We start from the raw sequence: 20,106 nt of genomic DNA, 5'->3' as shown, positions 1-20,106 counted from the left end.
ACACGTGTCAGTTTTTTAGACATTAAGATGGTCAAAAATACTTTTGTGTCTTTCAAATATTTTATCAAATCTGCCATGTAGAGCTGAGCTGACCAGATTTTGACCCATGATTATTCCGAACTGTCTTCAAAAAATGAAACCTCTCAATCTTGGCTTAGCTCAAGAGAGAGAGTAAAAAAGTAATAGTACAGTCTTTGCAGAAAGCTATCAGAGCCCAATCATATCCATACTGCATCCTTAGGAATATGCAGGGACACCTCAGTTTTCTGCTGTCTTAGATGCATGCAGTTCCCAGAGTAGACACATCCCCCACGGGCACCCACTGGGCATTCTGACAAATTCCTCTACAGCCTTTGAGCCTTTTAGTCACAAAAACACTAATTAGTCACAATTGCATGCATTTGCATGCATAAACTGGGTTATTTCAAATGCATGTTTGTGTATGCAGATGCAGAGTTTAGAAGTTCTGAAAAAAACTTGCCCATATAAACAAGCTAATGCACATTGTTTTACTGTAAGAAAAGATACTTTGAACTAGCAGAAACACTCTTTTAGTTCTATTACTAAGTCTGATGGGTGCGATCACACAAAGTTTCTCTTAACTTTAGCACACCTGAGTAGTCAAGTAGTTGGACAATACCTTAATATTGAGTCATCTACTCTGTTGACTACAAAAGGCAAGATTTGCTTCAAGAAGCAGGGAGTTAGATTTCTAAGCCTAGATTTCTAGTTAGATTAGTAAGCCATATAAATGTAATTCTAAAGAGCTCTTTCATATCAGTTCTCAATGGAAATATAATGGGATTTTTCAGGGTGGTCATTAAATTTATTCATTAAATACATTTCTCATTTAACCAACAAATGAAACACAGCTAATTACAAATGATATTGCACCACTACCTCCCCTTGCTATACAGGTATTCCCACATACACAATGTGTGTAGATGTCCCATAGTTAAGAGAGGGAAGTTGTTCTTAGATTCCATGCCTCCTTGTGGAGGCTGCTCAATCCCTAAGGCCATGAGAAGGAAGCATCTGATGTTATTGATGCTGTGACTTTTACTCTCCTTGTTTGGGCACTGCAACAAAGAGGAGGGGTTTGGCCTCCTCTCACAGATATCTTGCTATAGGACAAGAAGGAATGGGCTCAAGTTGCTCCAGGGGAGGTTTAGGTTGGAAATTAGGAGACATTTCTTCTCAGAAAGAGCAGTCAGGCATTGGAATAGGTTGCCCAGGGAGGTGGTGATGTCACCAACCCTGGGGATGTTTAAGGAAAGGTTGGACATGGTGCTTAGGGACGTAGTTTAATGGGTAATATTAGTGGTAGGTGGACATTTGGACTAGATGATCTTGGAGGTTTTTTCCAACCTCAATGATTCTATGATGCTATGAGGGAGAGGATGGCGAGCAACAAAGGATGTTCCTGCCTTCTCCATTCTCCCACCCTCATCCAACCTGCAATATGCAGTCCCACATAGGCCCAGACTGAAAGTGACATTTCTCCTTCTCTCATTCTCACGGAGAGAGGAACCATACAGACATGGGACCAGAGGAGTTTTCTTGAGGTTGTTCTGTCCTTTCTCCCAAGTTTCAAAACCACTGACTTAACATTTCAGTGTATTAGTACTGCAGGGTGCCTTTCTGCAAAACAGTTCAGGTGGTTTGTTTTTTTGTTGTTTGTTTTATTTTCAGTTGTTAAGTTGTTAAGTGTTTTTCATTGCATTCATGTCTGCAGACAGTGCAATTGAAAACCCACTGCTATGCCATGGGTTGCGAGTAGTTTATTTCCATTCTGCTTATTTTAGAGTAATGGTTTGCGGATACTTTTTTCCCTGTGACTTTGTTATGACCTAGATAAATGCTAGCCTGGTTGTGACAGATCATTGCAACAATTATTTACCTGTTAAATAGTTGCTACTATTTTCTGATGAAGACATAACATAATAGGTACCACATTAAGTCATTGTGAATTCAGTCAGGAGAGTTTACTTACAAAGTAGTCCCCAATTTCTTTACGCAGTGAAGGTAGATATTATCAAAACTGGAAAAAACCCTCCCTGTTTCATAAAAACTAATGCTACATCCAGAACTGCCTTTAACTCAAAAATGGAAAAGCATGTTTTAGAGTTATCTAAGTTATTTTCTTAGGAAAGTGCACAAGAAGTGAGGTAGAGGGATGCTGGCTGTCACCCAGCACAGGCAGAACATTGTCTCCTCACTCCTTCAGCTAGAAATGTGCATACCATGGTAGCACTCCTCATCCATTCAGAGTGAAAGACACTTGACTTATGATTTTTACCATCCAATATATACAGCTGACCTTTGATCATCTAAGCTGAGTCTCCAGAGTTTTATCAAAATTGTTGTTGGTATTAACTCTCCTGTAGAAAGGAACAGCATTAATTTACCAGAAAGTTCTGAACAAACAATGCGTTTTGTTCTTTCTTGTTCTGTTTACTTCTTTTATGATGTATTTTGATGATTTTTATGATGTATTATGACCTTGGTTGAACATACATAAAAGCATATTATTTCTAATGGTGCTGTTTTAGCTATAACAAACTTGTATGCCTAATTCTGGACCTTTCTGGGAGATTTTTCTTCCTGTTTTCTTCCTTCCATATACAATCATAGAAATGCTGAGATCCTGCATGTTTAACATACTTGAAAATCAAGTGATACTAGTTTTATTCAGTATGAAAAACTAACACAGTTAGTTAACTGTGATAACCTGTCACACAATGGGTTAGGCATTGTTGGAATTCTTTTAAGTTATATTTAAGGAAAATGTTCTTCCTTCAGTCTCAGCTGAAGGAGAGATACTTATAGACTCCTTGTATTTAAAAAGTGTACACCTGTGAATTTGTTTTTAGGCAGACTGTGTCTGCATTTACAGTTACGGAGTTCTTGAATGTGCCCCATTGTCATTACACTGTCATATAATGTTATCAATAGCACTGAATAACAAAGGAAAGGAAATAGTGTGTTATTAGGAAGCAGCTACACTGTTTGAGCTTTCTAAGGAAGCTGTCCTTGATCCTGGGAAATAAGTCAGTTACAATCTCCATCAGAATCTCTCCATCTTCTGAGGGATTTCTGTCCCAATGCTTATATAGCACTCTAAAAAGTTTTTTTGTTTGTTTGTTGTTTTTTGTTTTTAAACACACACACAGAAGCTGAGTTCTGAATTCTATGCTACAGTCCCACTGTACATATTTCATGGTTTTCAAAGTCTGCAGATGTACTTATCCAAGTCTTTGTAGATGCCAGTGCCCAGTAATTGTTTGATGGCCATAAACAAATGTGTATCATGTTAAATCAGACAGTTTCAAAACTGTTGCAGTCCTATCAGAGAACTACTCAGATACATAAAAAACAATTCCAGCACAAACATACACAACAAGTCTAGAAGGTCAAAATTTTTACAGCATAAGTGTAAGCTTAATGATGAGTTTTCAAGACCTCTAAGTGTATCTTAAAAAACATGAGCCTCTTTTTCAAAAATTAAATGGCCTACAGAATCAAGGACAGGAAAACCACGCTCGAAGTGTTAATGATTTTGTGTTTCTAAATCAGGTCCTGCCAATTGTGGTTTTCTTCAGCACAGTAATGTCTATGCTATATCACCTCGGAATCATGCAGTGGCTCGTTGGAAAGGTAGGAATTGTCGCCAGTAGGTTCTCATTTGCCTAGTACAGGACACCTCTTAAACACATGTAACACTGGCTCTGTCCAAGCTGTTCAGGGATGGACATATGGGAGGTAGTTTATTTTTAACCTGGAAATAGTTTTGAATGTTACAACCACAAAATCCTAACTGACATCACCTAGCACAATTTCCTCCCCCAGCCTGGTCTTATTGTTAATATCACAGTAGTTGTTAGGCTTGCATGGCTCTTTGGCATTCCTCGGATGCCATACTTGCCTAAATCTTCATTTCCACCTGCCCCATGTCCACCCCCCAAAATGCAGGATTGAAGTTAGATCACAGCCAGTGGATTGCTCCCTGCTGCTAAGCATTGCGGTAGGAACTGCAAGCAGTTCCCTGTCACAGATCCCCAGAGGACTTGTCTCTGAATAAGATCAGAAGATGTTTCCTCACCTCATTCTTGAAGTGTTCATTTCAGTCAGGTCCTAGATCCAGTGTCAGTGTCCAATAGCATAATAGCAAGTCTACGAGTAGTCTTTCTGCCCTGTCTGCCCAAAGAACTTAGCAGATGAGGGAAAAGATCTTTTTGTATGGTGGTGGTTAAAGCATATTTCTAGATAAACTTCAAAAGTCCTTTGACCTTCTCATTCCCAGGATTGTTACATTATCACCACAAACCTAACCTAGCTGAAATACCATGTGATAAAATTTCTAAGATGTATTTTTAGCCTTAATATCATTTTACATTTTTTCCCTGTATATGATCAAAGTCCCTTTGGACAGGTACATAAATAATAAGGACACGTTAAAATATCTGCTTTTAGTAACTTAGTTTAAGTGCCAAGGAGGAACCTGGGGTCTTTCAGTATTGTACTCTCAATTCTGTTAAATTATTCCTCTTCTGTCTTATTTAAGCATGCTACTATTACATGAATGGACAATATCTTGGTGTTGGAATCATTAACTCAGGAAGTATTTTAAGGTGTCTCTGAACTCTGACATTGACATGATTAATTCAAGAAGTACATGGATTAGGCAGACCAATGTCTCCTTTTTTTTATTTTAATCATTTTAGGTTGGCTGGATAATGCACGTTTTTATGGGGACAACTCCTGTTGAGTCTTTTGTAGCTGCTGGTAACATATTTGTGGGACAGGTGAGTTGAAGCATGGAAAAACATGCTAGCACAGGATAACTGTATATTGTGAAATATGGCTGCTCAGCAAGCATCTTTGTGTAAAAATAATCCTCATTTCATATGAAGTAAGGACTCCAGTACAGAAGGAATGGTGGCTGATTTCCAGAAAGACTGAATTCCGCTAAGTGTTGGCAGTGATACCCAGTGGGGCAGGTCTGGGGAATCTGTTCCCAACAGAAATTTAAGCTTAACTCTAGGTGATAGATCTCCCTTGAAATGACTACAAGACTACTCCAAGGCTATGAAAAAAAATATTTTTTTTTTCAAATAAGGAGAAGGCAAATGGGATGAAAAGAGTATACATGAGGTAGGCAAGAGCAGAGAAACAGATAATTCAGAAAAACTAAGATCCAGGCTTGGCTTTGCAAGGCCTTAGACAGGAAAGCATGGGACAGTCTAATTTCCCACTGAATGGGAAAGTCCAGTAAAACAAGACTACAGCAGTGTCTGTCCCCGTCTTCAAAGCAATGGGAAAAGATCACCGAGTAGTATCCAAGCACAGAAACAACGCTAACACATGATAGTTATTTTGCAGCAGTGCCTCACTGTTTTGTACTTCTTCCAGACTTAAACTAGTACGTCCATGTAATATTGCCCTCAGAATGTGCTCACACGCATGCCAGAGGGATTCAGAGCTTTAACCTGCCCATAAATACTGGCTGGTACGCATGTTTCACATGACGTACAGGTTTAACTGCAGCTCAGACCCATGGCTGTTTCTAACTCACTCAAAACTGGGTTGGGATTTCCTGGCAATTTCACTAGGTTTAGGGGGAGACATTACAACAGCAAGAACTGTCTTCAGACAAGACGGATGTTGGTACAATTTTCCCTCTTGGGGAAAAAAAATCAAAATCTTATTAATATTCAGAGCATTCATTAGCACAAAGATTAACTAGTCAAAAACACCTGGGAATGTGCAAGGCAGCCACCGATTTTCCTGACCTGTTAATAAGAGAAACCTCTGAAGATTTATTAGGAGGTTCTTCATTTGTTGGTTGTTTTTCACTTCCAGACAGAGTCTCCTCTCCTGGTACGGCCCTATTTACCATACATCACCAAATCTGAACTCCATGCAGTCATGACAGCAGGATTCTCCACTATTGCTGGAAGTGTCTTAGGAGCATACATTTCTTTTGGGGTAAGAAAGGGAAGAAGAACTGAAAAATACATTGCCTTAAATCATGCAAGTATAGAAGCCTAATTAAAATGCTGGCAGGTATCCACGAGTCATTCCTGGATTATTATTTTATTTATTTTTTTTTAAAGGAATTAACCACAAAAAATTCCCTGTCTCCTGATGGTAGAAAAAGACACCAAGACCTGATCTAAAGTATCATGAACTTCTACCTAAGTAGTACAGAGCCTTCTTGCCATAGCTGCAAGGAAATTACTGATTTGTGTACTTTACTACAGTCCAGTTGAACCAACATGGAATGTGCTAACTGATCAATGCCTGCAGCAGCGATATCAATTATGTCCTTCAGGAATGGATGCTAGGCATACAAGCCTAAAGAGTCCACTTGTGACTGAGGTTCTAGTAAAGCTGTGCAAACACAAGTAGTAAATGTCTTGTCTGCCAAAGGGCTGATAGCACAAGGTTAGACAGAAAAACAGAGTTGAATATATGATTTATGATCAGAGTCATCAGGAGATGGTTAATAAACATTCAATATCTGCATAAAATACAGTGGAGAGGCAGTTGCAAGAAAGGCAGGGTTGACTGAAAAGACAAAGTAAAACAAGAAGAGGAGAGATGGAAATACTGCAAAAGTTAGCAAAGAGGAAGTTTTGTATAAAAACTTGTGGTAAAAGAGGTGAAAGAGCAGTAGAGGAATTTATGTTAGGTCCTGTATTTTTTTTTTTTTTATAAATCACAACTTCAAGAGACAAAAACAAATTTCTGCCATCAAGGGGCATAACTTAGGGGTGTCCTTAGGTGGAAGGCTGGCTCTCACTCATCCGCTCTGCTATTGTTACACCCCAGACCTGGCTTTTTTTTTTTACTCTACTCCATAGATCTGTTTTTTTTTGTTTGCTTGTTTCTTTCTTTTGATTTTTGCTTTGCCACTAGACAGGGGAGAAGCAGCTTAACTCTTGGAGCAATTACTCCTTACTTTCAGCTTCTTAGATTCTTCCTTTCTCCAATTAGCTCTGTCCTATATTGCTCATTTTCTTTTTTTTCCCTATGAGTTATGTGATCTTTTTAATGACCTCCTGTAGAAAATTATCCAAACTTTTAATGATTTTTATTGCTTTTTACGTTTGCTTATGATGTTCGTGATGCAGTTACCACAGCATATTTTCTGTTGCCTGAAATTCTAGATTTCTGCCTCCCACCTACTGACTGCTTCCGTCATGTCAGCACCAGCATCATTAGCCACCTCCAAACTATTCTGGCCAGAAACTGAAAAGCCTCAAGTAACTTTGAAGAGTGATCTTAAAATGGCAAAAAGGTAAGCTGATCTAGACTCTAGTTAATAGTGATACTCATGCAATAATGAGCTTTAGAAGAATAACTAAGGTTTGGGGGCAGCACATGGTAGGTGTGCAGGTAATTAATGACACACCACGGTACACTAAGCTAACAGTTTCTGTATTCAAGTGCAGCATGCCCTGCTACACCTGTATGAAGGGACCACCATTCACTGGGACAGGCATAGAGCTGTCATGGAACAGGGCTGGACAATAAACTCTTCAAAGAGCAAAAGAAATTCCTGCCCAATGTGAACCACCAAAAGATTTTCCTAGTTGCTCCTTGCTTTGCAACAAATCTGTAAATACAAGCAAACAAAAACAAAGGTGGAGAAACTGATGCTTTCAGTGATGGCAGCAGCAAATATTGCTCATCTGCAGGGAGACTTGCTTGCCTCAGAAATGACAGACAAAGTAGAAAGGCTTGTGAGAAGCTGCTCCCGATCAGCCTGGGACATCTCTGCAAGGGCTGCCTCAAGAAGAGAAGTGCCCACTCCCCCATCCCAGGCAGTTGCAGCGCAGGGGTCTGATCCACAGCCTGCCTGACCGCTCCATCCCTGCCCCAACTGTGCCAGAATTTGTCCTCAGGGAACTAAAGGCACACCCTCCTAGTGGCTCCCAAGAGTATACAGGCCAGAACCTACTCCACCTGGTCATTAGAGAGTAGATTTAGATTAGATATTCAGAATAAATTCTTTACTATGGGAGTGGTAATATGGGAGAGGCACTGGAACAGTTTGCCTAGAGAAGCAGTGATTCCCCATCCCTTGAAGTGTTTAAAGCCAGGTTGGATGGGGCTTTTAGCAACCTCGTCTAGTGGAAGGTGTCCCTGAAGGGGAGTTGGAACTGCATGATCTTTAGGGTCCCATCCAACCCAAACCATTCTGTGGTTCTATGGTTATGGAATTTCTAACCACATCAATGTTACCTTTAGTTCCGTTATTTATTCTCGAATTACAAACTGTTCATATTTGTAACAAAATGTCACAAAATAAATGTTTTTAGGACAAGAGTGAATGGCCTCAAGTTGTGCCAGGCCAGGGGAGGTTCAGGTTGGATATTAGGAGAACTTTCTTCTCAGAAAGGGTAGTTAGGCATTGGAATGGGTTGCCCGGAGAGAACTGGTGGAGTCACTGTCCCTGGGGGTGTTTAAGGAAAGGTTGGACCTGGTGCTTAGGGACATGGTTTAGTGGGTGATATTGGTGGTTGAGGGAAGGTTGGACTAGATGATCTTGGAGGTCTTTTCCAAACTTAATGATTCTATGATTCACACACTGGTTTTGTTTTCACTGATAAAGTGAATCAAAGAACCTGCTGGAGGCAGCCAGTCAAGGTGCATCTAGCTCCATTCTGCTGGTGGCAAACATCGCTGTGAACCTGATCTCCTTCCTTGCCCTGCTGGCTTTCATTGATTCAGCCCTCTCTTGGGTGGGCAATCTGTTTGACTATCCACAGCTGAATTTCGAGGTATGGTCTTCAGGTCCTTAATTCAGCCTATGTGCATACATAACTTGCCTTTCTCAAATCAAGCGTCTGCATGGTTTCCTGTTGTTTGTCTAATTTTTTCTTTTAAATATGATCGAAAACTCTATATTTTTGTGTGCATGTTCTTTAAAAAAATGTCTTTACAGCCATTTACAGCCAAAGGAGAAAATTGTTGCCATGTAAGTATTTCTGTATCCATTAGTCCAGGTACAGTTTCCCTCTCGGTTGTTCTTGATAACCAGCAGAGTACTTTTTCCAAGCATTGTATGTTAATGCCCACCTCCTCTGACTTGGCAACGTCTCAGATCTGACACTTGCTAAGCCATTAACATCTCTTTCCTCTTTCTGCTAAACATTAAAGTGTCTTTAGCTTCAGATAGCCACATCAAGTCCTTAATGCTCACTAACTTCATCTAGATAAGGACAATGGGACAAGGCTGAACTTGTCTGAACCCATGCTTACTCAGAATTGCTCAGTTTTCAGCACAATTAAATTGTAAATCTGCACCCAAATCACTCAGCTGAGCAAACAGCTTTAAACAGAACTTGTTTTTTACCTTAGGTTAATACATCATTTTTGACCCAATCAAACAATCTTGTTTCAGTGGATTTGAGCTATTTGTTTTGCAACCTCCTGATAAAAGGGCAGTGTGAAACACGGCTATAACACTGTAATGCAGGTGTTGGAGAAGTGTATAAACACTCATAGAAGATATGGATTCAGCAATATTAAGATGCTACCCTACTCAGCTGCCACCACACGAGACACCTACAGCAGAGGAAAGGCACATTTATGCATACTTCAGCCATATTCATTGAAAGGGTGGTATTTTGATAACTGCTAGATGGAACAGGATTTGGTTGAATTGGCAACCCACAAGGAGATGCAACCCAAAGACATGTTGCATTCAACCATTCCTTTTGAGAAACACTAACATCTGTTGTGTTTGGTTCCATTGTTGGAGTAGATCCAGCTGGGGACCTTAAGTTTAGGCTCATTTTGTGGGACTGTGTTGTGGACATACTGACTTGCTGAGTATTTCTGTGCTGAAGAGGAAAGGAAAAAGTTTGTGTGGGATCATTCTTTCTGGGGGCAGAGAAAACAATGAGGAATAGTAATTGCTCAAACACTTCAGTTAAATTCACAAGAGACCATCTGACCAAACCTTTTCACCACTGGATGTATTTTCTTTCATATATAAAAATAGCCTATAGTGGGATATGCTATTTATTTCTCTTGCATAAGTTTTATGCTAGGAAAAAAACATATAGCTCTAATTATCTTAGGAATACAGCTTTTCTGCAGAGTCAAGCCCTTTGTTTACACCAGTTGCAGTCCAATAACATGATTGTTAAAGCCTGTTCATTGATACACTCGATTTAATTAGCACATGAACTGGATTTCTCTTTTCTCTTATCGCTCTTTTAACTCAATCCTCAGTTTGCTTCAAACACTCTGTCCAATCTGAAGGAAAAAAGGCAAGGAAACTTTTGTTTTCTTTTAAGTGTAAAATTCAGGATATACCGGACTACTTTGTTAGACCTAGATTTTCTGTTGGTCCTTTTCAATTTGCTCAGGCATACCTGCCTATTAAAAATTCCCGGTCTCACAGATGTGTTGGCAGTAAGAGGTCAAGACCAAAGTTCCTGTGCTGAAATAAAACCATCCTTATTTTAAATTTAAAGAGTTTTTCAAATGCCATTGTTCTTTGACCAATCATCTCTTTTGACCAGCTTTACCTTATATATTTTGCAGAGCATTTGTTCATATATCTTCATGCCATTCTCCTTCATGATGGGAGTAGATTGGGAAGACAGCTTTATTGTTGGTGGACTTCTAGGTTACAAAACTTTCTTCAATGAATTTGTGGCTTACGAACGCCTCTCAAAACTGATTAACAACCGAGAAAAGGGTGGGAGCATGTACATTAATGATGTGAAACAGTATATGACTGTAAGTAACATTTTTTATTCTGGAGACTTTTTGGATCTAATTCTTTTTTGCTGTGACTCAGCTGGCATTATAATATGTTCACAGAGGGATAATGGCAGCATATTAAAATGTATCTTTCAGCAACAGTTTTCAGCAAGAGTTTAATTATTAAAATACAGCATTGCCTTGTGAAGCTGCCGTGACTGTCATAACCCTAGATATCTCTAACAAACATAGCAAAGAAAGATACAGACTTTGGTAAGGGGAGTTTTGAGGAACATGCACCATCCTGCAGAACACTGCACTAATGACCAAGGCTGTCTTCAAATTTAGTTTCTTCTTAACTCATTCTTAGCTAGAACTTCCCTATGAGATACTCTCCTATGAAAATCCTGGGCAAGAACTGGCAGATACTGCTGTCCACAGAGGTTTACCCAAGCCTCATGTTTCTGGAAAGGCATCCAGGTAGCTCTAGCTTTTAAGATATTATTTAAGATATCTTTTAAGATATTATTGACACTCCGTTGTCCATGGCACACCTGTGACGGAGGTTATTGTCCTCTGTGCAGAAGGCAAAACATGTATTACATGGCATACACCTCCCCTGCCACACTGAGTCCAGCCACTTTGTTTCAAATGCCAATAAAGGTTAGTATGCACAAGGACTTCCATCTGAAGCCTGAGCCCAGCTGTCCTTCACACATCCACCTGGATTCACCCAACAGGATACCTGATTTCTACTACAGTTCAGTGAGGAAGAAACCTCACTGAGGATGGCAACAAAAAGGGCATCTCAGGTGTGTGCATGAGGGCAAAGAACACACAGTGATCAAGGCTGACTTTTTCAGCTGTGACTCTTGCATCTCCGCTTGGCAGTCCTGGTTTCTACCCCATCTGGCCTCCCCATGCAGACTCTGTGCCAAATTTGTCCTCACTCTAAGCACCATGATACTTAGATTTGTAACTGCATTGGCCTTTGCTATTCAAATCAAGATAAGTTGTCACTATAGAGGACCCCTACTTAGGAAGCGTCCTTATGTACAGCCCGTAATCTTCATTTTATCTAGTATGATGATGTGGATACCTGCCCTATGTACAAACCAAAACCGTATTCCTGACCACTTGCATTCCTTATTACTGAAATATATTTTACAAATGGAGGTAGAAAGACAGGAAGTCTGTTCAAATACACTCTTGCAAGAGTACCCATTGCTAGTGGTAGGACCCTGAGCTAGACAGACCTTTGATCAGCTCCGCTATAGTCATGTCATGTTCTACGAGGGGAATATGGCTCTCAACTAAACAAATGCTTAGATAATTTTTTTTTTTAATCTTGAAGTCAGCTTTTCTGAGTCAGATCTCATCACCTATATTTTAACTTTTTTTCGTCAGTGAAATGTAGTATAGGACTTCTTTGCTCACTTTCAATACCTACAAAGAGCTGTATTAGCTTCTGTGGTAAAAAGCTCTGAGATGCAAAAATAATTTTGATTCATAACACTTGTAAAAATTGCCAAATAACCATTTTAGCTATGGCACAAGAGTCCATCTGAGAGTAGCCTGGCTTCCAGTTTTAATGTCTGTTCGGTTTCAGAACTCTCTAATACATCCAGTCACAGATATTCCATCAGAGAAAGCAAACAATCAGTCTTCTCAGCTACCTTACCTGAGTCAGTAATAACAAGTCTTCTTGTTTTCTGAGCTGGGAGAATGCAAGTGAAAGCCGGGAAATCATCATACGCAAAGCCTTTTCTAGGAAAAGCAGGTAGAGTGCACACTTGAAAAGCATTTTCCTGCATATATGCAGACTGATTGAAAATGTCTGCAAATTGGTTTTCATAAAACAGGAAGGGAAACAGAGAAATGTCTGATAAATAGGAAACCTACTAGCTGTGTTCAGCTTGCACTTAAAATGCAGAAAATAGGAGTTCAAAGCTGCCTGGGGGCAAAAATCCATTTGCTGAGAGATGTTGCATCTCTTCCCAAAATGTCTGAACTACATCTGTCTCTAGGTTTATAACCTGATTTCACCCAAAGTCATTCTGTGTCCTGTGGGGAGTAGGGATGTCCCTCCATGGGGGCAGATGAAGGGTGACCCATATTGTGCTCTGAGGTCCAGAATAAGTTGGTGTTGCCCAATGGAAGGAAAGTGGCTGAAATCAGGAAGCAAATATACTGCTACTGGGGATTCCAAAATCATAAAGTCCCTCTGCCTGTTATCACACCAAAGCACCCACTCCAGAGGAGACACATTTCCCTTTTTCTTTTTCTGTGCACAGAGTGGAGCATGCACAGAGCAGCTGGGCACATGGAACCCTCTGCTTGTTCCAGGGACAAGGAATTCAGGAATACATACAAAAACTTGAGGTTTAAACAGAGTGTTAGAAAGGCAGGCCAGCTATGAACAGCAAGCTGAGTTAAAGCTCTGGTTCACACCCTGAAGAAAAACAATAGCTGAATTGCCACTAGTGAGATAAGAAATTTTTTTGTCTTTAATTACTAGTACTCAATTCAGCAAGGCACAGCAATGTACATGAAAAATAAAACTGTCACACAGTCTGAGTCCTTGGGTATGAAAGCCTGCACACCTTCAAGAGGAGAATGAGCTTACCTTGCTCAAAGCCACACACTGGAGTAGCAACCAAGCGAAACAGAGTGATTTCATTACTCAGAGCAGTGGGCCACAATGCCATGCTTCCAGACCTCTAAAACAGCATGGGTTGTCTCAATTCACTCAACCATGTGTGTTTGCTTTTCAGGTCCACTCTGAAACAATTGCCACCTATGCGCTTTGTGGATTTGCCAACTTTGGCTCTCTGGGACTGGTAATAGGAAGCCTGAGTAAGAACACCTCTCACAAATAATTTATTTAGTAAGCAAATCCCAAAGAAAACACCCAGAAGGACAGGCTATGGGTGAAGCTTAGCAACACTCGGGGCTGAGCAGCTGCTTTGCCAAGACTCAGTACCTAGCTGGGCATGGGAGGGCTCACCAGGGGACGCAAGCATTGGGGCACAGGTACTGGGAGATGGGCTGAGAGCAAGGGTAGGGGACCAAGCCCTGACCACAGGTCTTCCAGTCCAGATCTCGTGTTGCCAACTGCTGCAGCTATGGCAAATCTTGGGCTTTGGGGTAAGCAAACCATCTCTGTAGCCCACTAGTTTGAAAGATAAAATAAGCTATTTTCTCTAAAAATGCTAAACGTATTAAAAAAAAAAAAAAAAAAAAAAAAAAACTTTTTAAAATGGACTTTTTGGATCTCTAGGAAAATTGAAAAGTCATCTGGGTTTCCCACCAGACAGACAGAATTGGTGTCAGATCCCTTTAACCTGGGATACCAGGTGGGTTCTGCAGTTCCAGTAGCAGGGCAGTGTGGAAGAGCCACAAGGCCAGACCCCAGTGCCTTGCCTGGGTTTTGCTTCTGAAAGCTGCTTTGAGCTGGCACAGACCTGTGAATTGCCAAGGGAAACAGAAATTACCTTTTGGCACACGCCATCTTAATGGAGCAAGCAAACCTTGCCACGAGGCTTTCAAATGCCCCACTAAAATGTCTCATTTTCCATCCTTGTTTCTCATGGTTAGAGCTACAGGTTGGGGCTTTCCTCTCATGAAGGGAGAATTGTCAGGCTCATTTTCTTTATATCTATATGCATTTATGGTTTATAAACACTTTGTTTTTCTTCCTAGCAAGCCTTGCTCCCTCAAAAAGAAAGGAAATAGCCGGTGGTGCTTTCAGGGCTATGATTGCTGGAACTGTTGCCTGTTTCATGACAGCCTGTATTGCAGGTACTGTACAGAAGTTTAGCATGTCATAGTGTGAGTGTCCACAGGGTGGCAGTGTATCTGTGTGATAAATGCAGCAGAGAAAATCCTGCTACATAAAACTAGTATTTTTGGTTTGACAAGATTAAAAGCCAATATTCAAAAAGTTGCTGAAAATTGGAATATATATTAAAAATCATATTATTTCTTCCCTTCTATATTTTTTGTTAGTCTATGTATAATGCCTGACGTGCAAAAAAGAGATAATTGCAAGTTATAGATGTGACACAGTCCCTCATACACACTGCTGGCTACAGAAATATTGAAGTAATTACAGAGCAGAAATGGAGAAGTAGAATGAAAGTAGAATGCAAGAGAGAAGGAGTAAGGGGGAAGCTGAACAATTTTTGGCCTTAGTGATAAAAGGATATTTTATGCTGACAGTATTCCCACAGTGCATTTAAGTTAATGAAACCATCTTAAAGTGGAACTCAGCAGCAGATCCTTGATTTCAAAGTCTCACCTTCAAGCTGGATGAAGAAGCACAAGGAAACAGCCATTTTAGGGAGGAAATGAAAAAGAACATAGTCATTCTGGATATATGCCCAGATATGATTCAGCAGGCAAAATTTACCCCCAGTATTTAACTTTTCCAGCTTTCTTTTTGGAGCACATGATATGCAGGATTGTATGACAAAAGTTCAAACACTGATATTCCTCCAGTGAAGAATGAACTTGGTACTTTATGTAGCTGAAAAAAAGTGTCTGTACGAACCCCAGCTTCCCTATCCCTTTGTATTCACTGCAGCAACAAAAACATATATGTTGTAATGATAATCCTGCACTATTTTCTGAAGGTTATAGATCTAACAAACTTGAAACTTTGTTGGTCACACAGCCCTCCATAATAATTTAATGCATTACACTATTCTGTATAACTGAAAAATCATGAAGTCTTCCTAAAAGGTGTCATTTCACAACCTTGGCCTTAAGAATAAAATCATGAATAGCCACTGGGAAATCTTTACAAAACAATAAAATCTGCCAGGGAAAGACAATTACATTCCACCCATTCCTGGCATGGCAAATGCTTTCATCTTACCCAGAAGAAGTTAAAAGAGCAAAGCAATGTCTACTATCATGTTTAAGATACAATCATATTAAAAATGTGGCCAAGTTTCCCAACACTAAGTACAAGAGGGGCCTGTCATTTTGATGTGTTTGTGTCTCCATCCCTATAATGAATAGTGATATTAAAATTTGTAGGAGAATTTGGAGAACATCTAGCAAAACAGAGATAAGACCTTAACTATATCCATTTAAGACAGAAGATAAGCTCATGTGTTTACTTGCACTACTATAAATGTACCATACTTCCATTTTATTTATTGAAGGAACACTGGCCCAGCAGTGAGAAAGGCATTAGCATACCTTTTTAGAAGCATTAAAAGATGTAAGCAAAGTTGTCTGAGTGTAGAGGATTACCACAGTTTAACTTCTATAGGTTAAAAAAAAAAAAAAAAAAAGATAATTCCTTAATCCAATTCTATAAAATGATTCAGATTTTTTTTTTTCAAAGCCCACATTTCGAGGCTTTTAATCTTGCACCATTTTACAGAAACATCTCAGAGAAGATGAAATCAGAGAAAGATGAAATCAGAGAAACATCTCTGATTTCAAATCCACCGGAATGTTTCATCCAACCTTGCCCCAGCAACTGATATCCCAAAACTTATCTTACTCATTGCTCATTAGAAAAATTGTTACTTACTCCACAGGAATGCTGACTGTCCCTGGTGTGGAAGTTCCCTGCCACATGTTATTAGCAAATGCCTTCAACTCCACAAGTTTCCCTGCCAACAGCACAGAGGTAGTCAAATGCTGCCAGCAGCTCTTCACCAGGTAATGAGTGTCCTGAGTGTCCCCCACAAGCATGGCAGGCTGTGCTGCAGGTGGTTGTCAGCCCTGCTCCTGTCCTGTACCACTGCCCCCTGCCAATACCCCCTTCCATCCCCATCTCCCAGCCATGAGCCCTGCGGGGCTGAGAAAAAGGGAGCCAGGGGAGTTGAGACCCATCTGTCTCACTGCCAAGAGGAGGTAATGAGGAACTTTTCACCCTTTTTCAGCCTAATTCTAAAAGCCTTTTTTTTAAAAAAAATCTCTAGTAGGTATTTTCTGTGACCTTACACCTTTTAAAGAAAAGAATATTTTAGTGCTGTTCGAAAAGTTTTCATTTTCTTTGGCATTTATCTCTGCTACATGGAAAATACAAACAGAACCTACTGAGAACTCAAAATATCTTTCTCCAAATCTGCTAAATCCAGCTAAAGCTAGTAACAATGGTGACTGTTTATGCAGAAAAATTTATACGCATTTGAAGTAGGAAAATATTCAAATTATATTTTATGATTGTCTATCCAGATATATGGAGAAGAAATAAGAGTATTAAATAAGGAATATATTCAGACATACTTTACACTGTCTCACAAAGAAGTAAATGTCTTTGTCTTTAGTTTATGGCAAGAACCTTTTAAATTTCAGGTAATATGTGGTGTTTTTTTCACATATAACTGCTTTAGGAAAAAAATACTATATTTGATCTCTTTTCCATTCTACTGAAAATCAAAGGAATTAATCTTTCTTTTCACATTTTTTGAGCAAAGACAATGCTCTAAGATTAAACATTTGTCTACAATAAAAATGTATAATATAAACATAACAGTGAGGTTGCTGTAATCTAACCTGCAAGAATTCTCTAAACAAAATCCCCAGATGGGGCGATTTCACTAGATCTTCCTTCACTTCCCACAGTGGCTACTTTAAATTCCTTATGATGTTAAATACAGTAGGAATCAAAATTACGATTCTAACTGCAGGTGATTTTTTTCCTGTATTATTCTTTTGAAACATATTTCTTCCTTGACATAAAATGTAGCTTTGAATATGGGTATATACAATATTTAAGGTGGCCTTATTTTTGTGGAAACATTTCAGATTTCAAATACTCGTAAAAAGTCAATTAGCAAAAATTGTTCATATTGGTATCAATATTACCACCTTGTGTCTGAACATCAGCACATGCCTATCACAGCAAGGAAATGTATATTCTTGCAACTTGATATTTCAAATGAGTTTAACTTAACATGTACCACAGTGACACAAACTTTTCTGCAGAGTGAACATCATGCATGATCCTGGATATGTACCTTCATTCAGGTTTCTTCATCCATCATACTTTTTCTCATCACACACATTTTAACGTTGCCAGGGTACAATGAAGATTATAGCTTGCTCTGTTTTCACCAGAATCAATGTCGAGCAAATGCTTTGAAAATACAAAAACCTTGAGTAGTGAAATGAAGCCCTCAATCATTTCAGTTATCTAGGAAGATACACCTGAGGCACAAGGACTTCACACAGAAAACCAAATATCAGCCCAGTAAAATCAGAGAACACCTGGTGATGCCACTTGGCTGGCATTCAGAAAGGTGTCTCTAAGTTTCACTTCTTGCGATAGTTTTAACACATTTACAGTTGCTTTGAAGAAAAGGGTATGTTCATATGTACATATACATACATATACCCACAGACAAAAGAGAAAAGGAGTAAATCTGAGTTCTGCTTTCCCCTTTCTTCCCAGTGCAAACAATACTCAAGAGAGCTTCCTTGGAGGAAACTACCACCTGAGTTCCTGGAAAGGATGTTGCGAAATACTGAATCAACCTGCTTTTAATTGCACTTGGATTAAACCTTGACTTGGGGTGGGATAAATCATAACTAAGAGATTTGTTTCTTGGCAGAAAAGTAATTAAAAACTTCCTTTTCCACAACAAGTACAAAAAAAAAAAAAAAAAAGAAACAAAACAAAAAATTGACCTTTGTTTCCTGTCTCTTGCAAGCCCAATTCCTATGATGTGCATGGAATTACTTCAAATTTAAACTGGGATAAAAGCAAGAGACCTCTTGCTGCAGATCTCTTCTCCTGTTAGAGATCAGAAAGGCGGAGAAAATTTCTGAGCCTGCATCTTCTGCTTTCATTTTCACCTTGAAACAGATGACTACATGGGATAAAGCTGCTCTAGGCAAGAAGGAAATCAGATTCAGGATTTGACTTCCAATTACAGAAAGTTATGAAGTGGAAATAATGTTTAGAATTGCCATCCTACTAGTATTTTTGCTCTTTTTGATACCTAAGAAATAATTTTACAGCACCAAGATAAATGACTGTTCTCAGAAATCTCTGTATATTTCTTCTGGTAACTATGGCTACATGTGAACTGAGCTGCTAACATGCAGTGAACCTCACCACTTTGGTCACCAAAGTACACAGATCAGGGACGAGCCGCCATGTGCTCCAGACCCCCTCTTTCCACAGTCAGACAGAGGGGAGAACTAATGCATGCCCTAAGGGCAGGAGGTGTCCACTCTGTACCTGGATTCAGGGTGTTGGTCCCTGTTGAGAGGTAACTCATCAGAATCAAAATGTCCAAATTCTAAGGAAAGTTTCCCCTACCAACTCATCTCAGTCTTTGTTGCTAACAATTCTGAAGGTTGATCCTGTAGCCACCAAGTGGGTACTCACTGCAGTATTCCTACCAGAAACAACAGAGGTGTGCTGCTAACTGAACATGGCTAAAATCTGGTCAGAATCTGACTGCTCCCTGTGAAAGCAGCATTTGTGGATCACGAATACCAGACCATGAATAGAAGGATGTGCTATCAAACAAAATAAGTCTGTTGAGCAGTGTCTTATTTTTTGTCATCCAGTTACGTCTTCTGCAACAGGGTGGAGGATACAGGTTTGTTTCCAAATCTCAGTAAGATAGGTCCTGCAACAAATTGCATAATGGAACAGCTGTTTTAATAAGATAGGGAAACAAACAAACAAACAGGAATATTGGTAGAGAGTAAATCTTATGTCCCTTCAGATGCTGGGAACCCTGGCTTCATGCAGCACTGGATGGACCCCAGGTGAGTTTTCCCATAGCAGGCTGCATGGTTCCCATCCATGGAGAGGTTCACCTGGGGTCTTTCTGATGCTGTCTGAAAGGAGAGTTCCCACCATCTGAAGGAACGTAAGATTTACTCATTATATTCTTTATTATTATTATTATAGGACATAAGATTTACTTGTTATACCCCTCTTTTCTTTTTTTGTTCTGTCTTCAAACAGCTGAACTATCCTCTTTACTTCTCTCCATGCAGAACGCTGTGTTTTCATGTGTAAATATCACAAAAAAAAAAAAGGGGGAAAGATAAGCTGTATGTAGGTAATAAAATATGTTTTGAATTTTCTTAATAATGTGTTTTTGAGATCCATCTGTTGACTGAAGTGTTAATTGGTCCCATGTGAAGAATTTCCATTAAAAGGGAAAGTCTGTTAATTTTCTAATCTCTAATCCTTTCATGGACTTAAAAACTGAAAAGTTTTATGTAGATTGTTTTGCAAAATATTGTGATATGTATTTCTATCCTATAACATTGTTAATGCCAAAGGCTTGAAGAAAAACAAGCTAAGAACTAAAGTACAGGAATGTCAGAAAGTCCTGACATACCCTCCAGAGTAAAACTGGTATGGAAGAAGACAAACCAGTCTATTCTGAT

The 20,106-nt window shown here is 39.4% G+C and overlaps 1 protein-coding gene across 1 annotated transcript in view; it reads left to right on the top strand.

The window, feature by feature from the left end:
- SLC28A3 (solute carrier family 28 member 3) overlaps positions 1-19,839 on the top strand; it is a 45,766-nt gene extending 25,927 nt beyond the window's left edge. Inside the window, exons 9-18 of the mRNA XM_040541187.1 lie at positions 3,577-3,657; positions 4,725-4,805; positions 5,863-5,988; positions 7,173-7,303; positions 8,621-8,789; positions 10,564-10,761; positions 13,500-13,581; positions 14,428-14,526; positions 16,281-16,404; positions 18,143-19,839. Of these exons, the coding sequence (XP_040397121.1) occupies positions 3,577-3,657; positions 4,725-4,805; positions 5,863-5,988; positions 7,173-7,303; positions 8,621-8,789; positions 10,564-10,761; positions 13,500-13,581; positions 14,428-14,526; positions 16,281-16,404; positions 18,143-18,257 (1,206 nt within the window). The 3' untranslated portion in view covers positions 18,258-19,839. The remainder of the gene's footprint in view (positions 1-3,576; positions 3,658-4,724; positions 4,806-5,862; positions 5,989-7,172; positions 7,304-8,620; positions 8,790-10,563; positions 10,762-13,499; positions 13,582-14,427; positions 14,527-16,280; positions 16,405-18,142) is intronic.
- Positions 19,840-20,106: the final 267 nt, after the last annotated feature.

Source organism: Cygnus olor, chromosome Z, assembly GCF_009769625.2.
Source record: "Cygnus olor isolate bCygOlo1 chromosome Z, bCygOlo1.pri.v2, whole genome shotgun sequence".
Taxonomy (NCBI): domain Eukaryota; kingdom Metazoa; phylum Chordata; class Aves; order Anseriformes; family Anatidae; genus Cygnus; species Cygnus olor.
The sequence above is the reverse complement of the archived record's forward strand: the minus strand, read 5'-3'. Positions and strand labels throughout refer to the sequence as shown.